Genomic DNA, 11,336 nt, shown 5'->3' with positions numbered 1-11,336 from the left:
ATGTGATTTGCAAATTAATGGTATCATTTCTGACAGGTATGGCTACTAATTGATGCAATACGTTTCAAGAGCTGTCAAATATAAAATTAAGTATACTAATCTAGAAAAAAATATTTATCAAGCTATGTAGTATGTGTATCCTTTAACGCAAGTGAACCACCGGCTTTTCGCTGTGCATTTGTATTTACGTGATAGGTCGAAAGCCGTATCGCCGTTATTAAATAAGCACAATGCTCTTAGGGTACATATCTGGAATCTAGAGCTATCCTCTCCGATTTTTCCGTCCACCTAAGAGTTCGTTGTATAATTGTGCTTAAATCCCTTACTGCTAAATAATTCATTGGTACATGGCAGGATTCGAACCCACGACCTCACGAATGAGAGCCAACACCTTATCCGTTACACCACCATGACTCCGACAAATAATATTTTTTGCCCTAATTAAAAATAAAAAAAACATGTTGGCACTTGTTTCTGTGGCAAAGTTCTTCTACCAACATATTATACAAATATGAACAATAGAAAGACAGTAAGTATAGTCGTATACCCACCCTAGTCTATGCACTAATCACCTGCTTTGCATAAGTTCATCCTACAGCCAACCTTGGCAGTGATTTCATCTAACATCTAACCAACTATAAAAGCTGATTGAGGATCAAATTGGGGTACAGTCATCGAGGGATTACAGACAAGTTAACATCACTAGCTTCATTATGAAATTGGTTCGTGTTTTTCTATTTTAATAGTCTAGAATTCAAGTTGGATAGGTTTTGAAGTGAAGAATATAGTGATTGGTTTTTTATTGGTTATTTTATGCTGAAATGTTCAGGTGTTGTGTGGTGATAATTTTCAGTTACAAAATCTAGTGTTACTCATCATAATTGTAGCGAAGCGGGACTGTATACACTTGATTAATACGCTGATTGAATATTAAGAGTCGGGTCTTCTTTCATCATTATCATTATCTTCTGAACATCAACTACTCGATACATTAATTCTAAATAGGTATTTTCAACAAAACCTCGAAAACCCTCGCGTATGTTTGAGGTCTAATTGGAAAATTACAGTTTGCAATTGGTTTGGGACTGTTTTTTTAAGTAGGAGAATAGATACTCAGGACGCCCACAATTTTTTAATAATGCGATTTTGTCATTCTGTATAGTATCTAAATGTAATTCCTAAAGGTAATTCCAAGCTTTAATTACTTATGACCAAACTAAGTAGCAATGTAAAAACTTTACTTATAATTAAGTACTTACATAGCTGGTAATTAAACAATTCCTATATTTTTATATGTCCACTTTAACTAAGACTTCAAGTCTACAAACCCAAAAGAACCTAACATTTAGTTTTTTTTAATGAAGATGGTTTTTATGTTGTTCGTTTTATTTAGAGTAGATTTATGTGTGAAAAATGTGTTAAATATGCATTATCAATGATATCTATCTAATATATCAGGGATATACCTAACACGGGAAAATCCCAATAGGTACACTATTGTATACCTTGTCAAACTCACAAACTGCCTATTCAATCATTGGCGGTTTGTTATGTAGTCAGTTTGACAAAGTACAAAAGTGTATAGGTACTTATGCAGCTGACCGTACTTACCCTAATATAAAAACAGATCAAAATAACTTATGTAATTCAAAGATGAAATATTTTTTAGCTACTTATTGTGATCAGTTCGCTAAATATAACTATTGTAAAGGAAACACGATTATTTCCCAATCTCATTGTTTTCGGAAGTGATTGTTCCGAGTAACAAACAAATAACAAACGCGATGGCAGATCCAACAGACTCCTATTGTTCATATAACTAGTACGAGTACTTAAATCAAGTCAATACATTTATAAAAACCAACCAAGTGTGAACGCAAAAAGTACTAAACCATAATGGATGAGGCCGGAAAAGTGGGATACATATTAATTATTTATTTATGCAAATTCAGCTTCTTAGAATGACGCCCTTAGGCACTTGTTTTCGGCTTACTAGGGATCATAGGGGTCTATTCTTTTATCTCAGATATGTAAATTAATAAGTGAAATATCAAGCTGTGAAATATAATTAGATAGGTCTAAGACATTCCACTAGACAAGTAGACATTCTCACTTCTTCACTTACCTAGTATCTGACATAAAAGAATAACCTTTAGCAATTCATCAACATCATCATCAAATAAAGTTTTTTATTTCTTTTTTCATTCTAAATATAAAGCGCGCTTTTTTCACAGTTTCTCCTAGCCGTCGCTCTAAGCGCAGCATCAGCGCAGCTCCCGCCATACCTGGCGAGGAACCCTGTCGCTCCAGCCTACTACCCTCAGTACCAGGCGCGCGCGCGGGCCGGCCTGGATCGCGGCGCCCAGATCCTGCGCTCCAGCTCCGATGTCAGTGAGAGAGGGTTCCAGTACGCGTTTGAGACGGAGAATGGTATGGAGTTATTATTTTGGTTGTATTTAGATTGTTTAATATACACTGTCTTACGAGAAATAGTCCAGTCAATAAATTACTCAAAATGAGGTGTAGAGTGCGTGAGCAGGTAACTAAGCGATTCCTTCAGATACTTGTTCAGGGGGCTTAGGTTGTTAACATACCAAAAGTCCTGACTCCTAGGTGATGAGCGGGGGGGAGGAGGGGGGGATAAAGGTACGAATTTTTGGTTTTTTGCTTATATCTCAAAAACGGTGCATCGGAGAGAAATGTTATAAACTAATAAAATGGAGCTCTTAAAATTATCTAAAACTTTTAGCTCATATGTTTTTTTCTAATTCCTAACCGTTTTCGAGCTATTACCCTCATTCCTTGACTGGACTAAAATGACAAAGTTCCAGTGACATATTGAAACGACAATGTCTGGTGGAATATAACGGACGTGTCAGTAATTATGGTATGCAATCATGCAATAAATAATTGAGAGCGTTTTCATTGCTCGGGAGTGTACTGAATAAAGTACTGAAAGTCCTAGGTTCAAATAAATATTGACTAAAGTGCTGAAAGTCCTGGGTTCAAATATAAGAAGTATATATACAATACAATAATCTTTATTTGCACACCATAAATAACTTAAATCTAACTTAAATAACAGAGATGCACAAAAGTGCGGTCTTATCGCTAAAAGCGATCTCTCCCAGACAACCGTTGTAAGAAAAGAACTACACATAGAAAAGAACTAAACATATATATATTTTTTAAACATAATCGAATGGAAGTAGAACACTACTGGACATAGAGCAGCTCTTGTTAAAAGCAGTTTTAGATGTGCCCGATAAAACTGCAGCACAGACTAGGATCAACACGAAACTTGTTTTTTAAACATCCTGTATAATGTTTATCTAGAAATCTCTCTATCCATCCTTGATCAGAAATATACTTCCACCTTGCCCTAAAACATATCTTTAAGCGATTAAGATCACCATTTTTGTAGGTACATAATATGTGTTAGTATTTAACTAAGTTAGTAAGTTCATTTCATGTATGTGTACAAATAAAGAATATTTTATTTATCAATCTATCTCTCCAGGCATCCAAGCCCAAGAGTCCGGGGTAGAAGCGAACGGCATCCAGGCGCAGGGGGGCTACTCCTACGTGGGCGACGACGGGCAGGTCTACTCCGTCACCTACACCGCCGACGGGAACGGCTTCCAGGTATGTTGAGATGTAGTATTACGGACCTAGGTTTAGTCTGGTCTTCGAATAGTAAATTTATACACTTACAGGCAATGAAAAAGTTCCAGTAAGAAAAGCAGCAAATTACTCCTGCTTAAAGCAGAAAAGGCTAGCTAGTGACTTTTTCTGAAACAATGAAGTACATTTCAAAAACGACCAGAATATTAATAACTTAAAACTTTTTTTAAAAAATTCCTATGAAATGTTTAAAAAACTGGGTCCATTCAGTGTTGGATTTTTGTAATTGAAACTGTTTCTTAGCTCGTGAGTGTAGTATACGTAGTGCAAATCTTGTCGACTCAAATCAATAAGATAATTCCCAGCGCTCCTTTCGGTAACGTTAGAAACTAATAAAACGTATACAAACTCTAGTAAATCGCCTATCGAATTACTATCGACCATATTGGCGATTCGCACACACAAAGTGTCCCATGTTAAACCAAAAGATAGTGATACCGTGATACCTGTCACTTTAAATAGGCATTAATCTAACACTACATTTCCTTTTTTCTTTATAAATACTTGTAGCTGCACCGTGAGTACAGGTAGCTATTTAATTAAATAAAGCTTAAAAACATATTATTTGCAAGATATCGTGAAACCGTTCACACAACAGACATTTAATCTCACAGCAAATTACCGCACAGATCACAGCTGATGTATTATTATTACATTACTTAACAATCGTCTTGTTTGTCTTTATTACGGTGTAATACTACGGTAGATGTTTTATTAGGTACTTTAAGATATCAACTAAGTATGTGTGTAAAGAGTTTCTGGTAGTGTTAATGAAGTTGTGCAAAACCAATTTTTATACACCATATTTTTTTTGAGGGCCACAAAAACCTTTAAGTAATTGTGTCGCTGGCCAAAAGCAAAAAAATATATGTTTTTTTTTACTATTATGAAGCGATGTAAACTATCGAATAAAATATTTAAAAAAACATGCATATCCCTACTATCTCTCATGGCAGGCGGGTCACTGATAAAGGCCAAGGATTAGTTTTTAAACGTTTTAGAGATTCAAGCAATGAATAACAGATAATTAAAAAAATTCAAAAACCGACTTCAAAAAACCACTAAAATGTAAGAAATAATTTAAGGTTTACACAAATTCTACTCGTATGAGACAGTACAAATATACCTAAGCAGGAACTGTTCTTTTTTGATGTTGGTGCGGTGACAAAGTAATCTGAAGAAATATGGCACCAACTTCAAAAAAGAACAGTTCCTGCTTAGGTATATTTGTACTGTCTCATACGAGTAGAATTTGTGTAAACCTTAAATTATTTCTTACATTTTAGTGGTTTTTTGAAGTCGGTTTTTGAATTTTTTTAATTATTATTTTATTTAATAGTTTTTAGTTTATTTGGGGGGCTTGTCGCTCACGTCCGTAGGTACAAACCCTAGTTACCCTACACGTGCCCCCTGGGTGGTGCTAACGAGTGACAACGCCGAATGTCGGGCGGCGGTAAATCGACCCGACCTCCTCTCCTAGCAGAGGCGGCGATCTCCCGCCGTAAAAAAGGAGAATCACCAACACGCCTGCCAAGCGCGGTGATTATGGCAAATACACCTCCTAATGATGGAAAAAACAAAGCCCCGGCCCCCAGTCCCCGGCAGCCCCGCTATCCCGGACTCCGGTAGCGGTCACGGTAACGGCGGGGCAGGGGGTGCGAAGAATCTCCGGCAGAGAGTCGGCTACCAGCCCAACCGACCCTTGCACCTGGCAACATATAACGCACGGACACTGAGGGAAGACGTGAAGATAGAGGAGCTGGAAGAGGAAATCAGCAAGTTAAAATGGGACATTATAGGGTTATCCGAAGTCCGACGAGAGGGAGAGGATACGGAAATTCTCCAGTCCGGAAACTTGCTGTACCACCGGGAGGGCGACCAACTGTCCCAAGGGGGTGTCGGGTTCATCGTCAACAAGTCCCTCGTCAACAACATCGTTGAAATCGGAAGTGTGTCGACACGGGTTGCGTACCTCATCCTGAGAATATCTAAACGATACTCAATGAAGGTCATACAGGTTTACGCACCCACATCTAAGCACACCGATGATGAGGTCGAACTTGCGTATGAAGACGTATCGTCTGCCCTGCGTAAGTTCACTACTCATTTCACGGTGGTGATGGGAGACTTTAACGCGAAACTCGGAAAACAAGAAGGCGGCGAGACGAAAGTGGGGTCACATGGATTTGGAGTCAGGAACCATCGTGGGCAAATGCTGGCTGACTTCTTGGAGAAGGAGGGCCTCTATATGATGAACTCCTTCTACAAGAAGAAGCCACAAAGGAAGTGGACGTGGATTAGCCCCGATGGGAAGACTAAAAACGAGATCGACTTCATATTGACGGATAAGAAGCACATATTCAATGATGTCTCTGTGATCAGTAGGGTTAAGACCGGCAGCGATCACCGACTCGTAAGAGGCACTTTGAATATAAACTGCAAAATAGAACGCTCCCGTCTAATGAAGTCCACGCTCCGTCCTACTCCTGCTCAAATCCAGGATCCCGAAAGCTTTCAGTCTGAGCTTTGCGACCGCCTGATATGTTTAGAGAATTGCGTTACAGTTGACGATTTAAATAATAGGTTTGTGGAAACTGTCCGAGAGGTAGGATCGAAATATTTTTCGTCCCGAACCAACCGAGGACCTCAAAAACTCTCAGATGGGACTCTGAGTCTCATAAGAGAACGGAGAGAAATGAGGTTGCAGTCTTCAGTTGATATGGTCGAATACAGACGTCTAAACAGACAGATCGCCAAAGCAAGACGTTGCGATATGAGACGCTACAATTGCAAGCGCATTCAAGACGCAATAGAGCAAAACAAGGGCTCCAAAGTCTTTGCTAGAGATCGATCTGTTCGGCAGACTCTGTTGACCCAACTGAAGACCGACACTGGCAACACCGTTTCATCAGTGCCCGAAATTCTGGGAGAAATTGAGAGATTCTACGGACAGTTATACACCACATCACAAAACCCTATTACCAGCGGTGCTCACGACAGCCGAGCGCCACTCACCCGACACTATACCGAAGATATTCCGGACGTCAGTCTAGACGAGATTAGTATAGCTCTCAAACAGCTAAAAAACAACAAAGCTCCGGGAGATGATGGAATAACGACAGAACTTCTGAAAGCCGGCGGTAGACCGATTTTAATAGCACTTCGGAGGCTGTTTAATTCCGTCATACTCGAAGGCACAAGCCCGGAGGCATGGAGCAGAAGTGTAGTGACTTTGTTCTTCAAGAAAGGCAACAAAGCCCTATTGAAGAATTATAGACCCATTGCACTTCTGAGCCATGTGTACAAGCTGTTTTCGAGAGTTATTACGAATCGTCTCGAGCAAAGACTCGACGACTTCCAGCCACCCGAACAAGCCGGGTTCCGAAAAGGCTATAGTACCATAGATCACATACACACGCTTCGGCAGGTTATACAGAAGACCGAGGAGTATAATCTACCTTTATGTCTAGCGTTTGTGGACTATGAGAAAGCCTTTGATTCTATTGAGCTCTGGGCGATGCTTCAATCCCTTCAGCGGTGCCATATAGACTATCGCTATATCGAGGTGTTGAGATGTATGTACAATGCTGCCACAATGTCAGTTCGATTACACGAACATAGCACAAAACCGATCCAGTTGCAAAGGGGCGTGAGACAGGGAGATGTTATTTCTCCGAAACTGTTCACCTGTGCACTGGAAGATGTTTTTAAGCTTGTAGAGTGGAAAAGACTGGGCATTAACGTCAATGGCGAATATATCTCTCATCTACGATTTGCTGATAACATAGTTATTATGGCGGAAACGCTGGAGGAGTTAGGCGAAATGCTCACAGACCTCAATGATGCCTCTAAACAAGTTGGGCTGAAAATGAACATGGACAAGACAAAGGTCATGTCGAACGAACATGTTTCATCATCGCCCGTAACTGTAGGAGGTGTCACCATCGAAGTTGTTGATCAGTATCCCTACCTAGGACAAGTGATCCGATTAGGAAAATCCAACTTCGATAAAGAGGTAGCTCGTAAAATCCAACTCGGATGGGCAGCGTTCGGGAAATTACGACACATCTTCACTGAAAACATACCTCAGTGTCTGAAAACAAAAGTTTTCAATCAGTGCGTGTTGCCAGTGATGACTTACGGAGCCGAGACGTGGTGCTTCACCAAAGGGCTTATCCACAAGCTCAGAGTTGCTCAGCGTGCTATGGAAAGGGCTATGTTAGGCGTGTCCCTGCGAGATAGGATTCGTAATGAAGAAATCCGCAGGAGAACTAAAGTTACCGACATAGCCAAAAGGATTAGCACGCTGAAGTGGCAATGGGCTGGCCACGTAGCCCGCAGAGCCGACGACCGCTGGAGTAGAAAGGTTCTGGAGTGGAGACCCCGTGTCGGCAAACGGCGTGTCGGTCGCCCCCCAACCCGTTGGTCTGATGATCTGCGGAAGGTAGCGGGAAGCCGCTGGATGCAGATGGCGGGTGACCGTTTGGGGTGGCGATCGTTAGGAGAGGCCTATGTCCAACAGTGGACTACGGAAGGCTGAGAGAGAGAGTTTATTTGTAATAATTTTCAATCAAAAGTAAGGTGCAAATGATACCAAAATGTCCTACTAATCAATACGAATCATTCAAGCCTAAACACGAAGTAGTTGCTATATACCGTTGAGGAGTTCCCCTGACTCCCTTCCGTTTCCATCATCAGATCAGCTCAAGGTCATCATCATATTTTTTTGTTATAGGAACTATATTTACGTTCTTAATTTCATTAGAATCGGTTAATATGTGCCCAAAATTGAAATTCATACCCTGTTTTTACCCCTTTACCCACCCTTGGGGGTGAGATAAAATTCTGAAAAAAAAATGGGACCACCTGGAAGCTCAACCCAATACAACAAAAAAAGAATTTTCAAAATCGGTTCATAAACGGCGGAGTAATCGGTGAACATACATAAAAAAAAAATATAAAAAAAAAAAAGATCCCGACGAATTGAGAACCTCCTCCTTTTTTTGAAGTCGGTTAAAAAATGGGATGGTGCAAAATCAAAAGTTGACTTTCACCTTTATTAAAAATGTTTTTTTCCTACCTGTCCTGACTCCAGACTGGGCATTTTGTTATTATTCCACTGAGTCTGATTTGCTTTTGCATCCGAAACTACGCAAACTAACAAACCAGCACCAAATTACACCAAAACAAAAAAAGCTAGCATAATGACGCCGCCGCTGTCTGCAAAATATTGATCAGAATATTAGTAACTAAAAATTTCAATAATCAGGCCATTTAGTGTCAGCATTTTGCCGGTAGAACTTTTTCATCGCTCGCCAGTGAATACATATTATTTCCGTTAGGCCCGGGTCTCCTATTTAGGCCGTTGGTCGCGTCCAGCGTCACGCCGTAGGCCGCGTCACGATGCTCACTATAGAAATGTACTGATGCGGTCTCCCTCACACGCCGACGTTGGCGCGTATATGTAGTGAGTATCGTGACGCGGCCTACGGCGGTGACACTTGACGCGACCTACGGAGTAAATAGGAGACCCGGGCCTTACTTAATCAGTACTGAACTATTACCATTCCAGGCGCAAGGAGCCCACCTGCCCACGCCGCCCCCCATCCCGGAAGCCATCGCTCGCTCGCTGCTGCAGAACGCACAGGACGAGGCCAACGGCATCTTCGATGACGGTACGTGGAGCCAGCTCCTCATCATCAGCTCCCATATGAAACTATTTCTAAGACTGCTTGTCATGTGGTTCTGACTTAACCTAACCAACGTTAAAACCCCCCGACATTCAACACAGCAAAGCAACAGCTTTTAGGATGTGGCCAACGGCATTTTCGATGACGGTACGTGGAGTCTTCAGGCTTCAGAGAGTGACCCCTCTAAAGGCTGATTCACGAACTGGTAAATGCGAGTGTGAGTAGTCTGCGAGTAGACGTAAATTGCTGAGTTGTAAGGCAGATTCAAAAGTTGCAAATATTATGTTTACAACAAGCCCAGTAATGTACGCCTACTAAACACTCGCACTTCACCCCATGAATGAACGAACGAGAATTGTCACTCCATCGGCACACTTAATAAAACGAGATAGAGTCGTAGTTATGTTATTTTCCGGAGTTTCGCAGCGCTGCGCTAACTACTTGTAAGTTCGTTCGTCATTTTAGACAGTAGCCTTGACTTGAAAATTTTATGTGTTCTTCTTGAATATGACAAAACTATGGCCCAATTTATCATGAGTAAATCTACAGACAGCTTGTATGTGGTAGCTCTATAACTGGAAAACCAGAAAAAATCCTCTGACTTGTCATCATAAAAAACTATCCTTTTCGTTGTTCTGACGTTGTTAATTAAATCATCTTGCTTCTTTTTAAAATACCTACTAAGCCGTAGGAAAGTTTCTCAATTGACTTAATTAGTGTCATAAATATCTCACCGCTCATTGATAAAATGCAAATCGCTTGGAAGGCATGATTCATGAGAAATAAATTTAAATGTGACTTTTGTGACTTAATTATTGAGAAACTTGTGTCTAGCAATCTGCAGACTACGTTTGCCTTTTGTCGTCTCCACTCTCTTAGCTTAGTAGTCTTCTCCTTCTTATCGTGTCAGATTAAAGTTTGTCACCGTAGTAAAAAGATTTGGCAGTCAGATTAGTGTCAGTCGCTGACTGCCCAGGGTGCTCCGGACGATTATAATTCGAGGCTAACAAATCTGTTAGCCTCGAATTATAATCGTAATCACTAAGCATGAATTTTTGGATGCGTGAATAACTCAACCATTGGCCAAGACTCGCAATTTTAACCATTAGTTAAAATCTAACAGCTGACTGACTGACTAATGGTTAAAGTGGACTACGGATCTAAAAACCGGCCCTTAGTAGTCCAGTCAATACTAAACAAAGCGGTATACCCTGCTCAAAAGTCTTTATTTACAAACTTACAGGCTCCTACCGCGAAGGCAAGTACAGCTCCGGAGGAGCAGTGGTGGCGGCGCGCGCCCAGTACCCGCGACCCGCCTTCAGACAGCGCCCTTACTACTGAAGACAAAGATAGTGTTGCACTGTGCCATTGATGAGATTATTGAATAAAGGAGTTTTGTTGGGAAATACAAGTATTGTTTTTTTACGACTGTTGTTGTAATAATAGGGGTATTTGTAGGTTTAAATTGCTATTTCACAAAGGGTGACAAAACAGTTGAATAGGTAAAACATTCAATAACTTTTTTAAAAAAAATGGGGCTTAGTTAAAAAAATTATGAGATTTTGACATATTTTTAATTGAAAACTCTTCACTTACCCCGTGTTTTTATAGTTTTTTTCTAAATCAAAGATATTTTGTCAATAAATGGACGTTACTACCTACTATACTTTATATCCTGGAATTCTAGATTGGATCTAAATGTTTTTTAAACAAACGAAAGACGCATTTTAACAGGACATTTTTATTTTTTCTTATACCAAACCACGGTGTTTTCCACTTTGAATAAAAATTACATTTAAAATAATTAAGCTTCTTTTTGCATTAGATAAACAAACTCTAAAGTAAAACTTCTAATACATACTTATGCACAAACTCACTTTGAATATTATTATACATCATATTATATCTACTTATACTAAATATATTCATAAGAAAGTATAACAACTCTTAAATGTAGAGTTA

General features: G+C 40.1%; 1 protein-coding gene across 1 annotated transcript; it reads left to right on the top strand.

The window, feature by feature from the left end:
- The first annotated feature begins 649 nt into the window (after positions 1-649).
- On the top strand, positions 650-10,785 carry LOC105380194 (cuticle protein 3). The gene is made up of 5 exons (XM_038105896.2): positions 650-722; positions 2,235-2,430; positions 3,521-3,645; positions 9,257-9,359; positions 10,618-10,785. Exons 1-5 carry the CDS (start codon positions 714-716, stop codon positions 10,713-10,715), a joined length of 531 nt encoding a protein of 176 aa, XP_037961824.2. The 5' UTR covers positions 650-713; the 3' UTR covers positions 10,716-10,785.
- The last annotated feature ends 551 nt before the right edge of the window (positions 10,786-11,336 follow it).

The sequence above is a fragment of the Plutella xylostella genome, chromosome 19 (assembly GCF_932276165.1).
Source record: "Plutella xylostella chromosome 19, ilPluXylo3.1, whole genome shotgun sequence".
In the NCBI taxonomy this organism is placed as follows: domain Eukaryota; kingdom Metazoa; phylum Arthropoda; class Insecta; order Lepidoptera; family Plutellidae; genus Plutella; species Plutella xylostella.
This window is presented reverse-complemented; position numbering and strand designations above follow the sequence as displayed.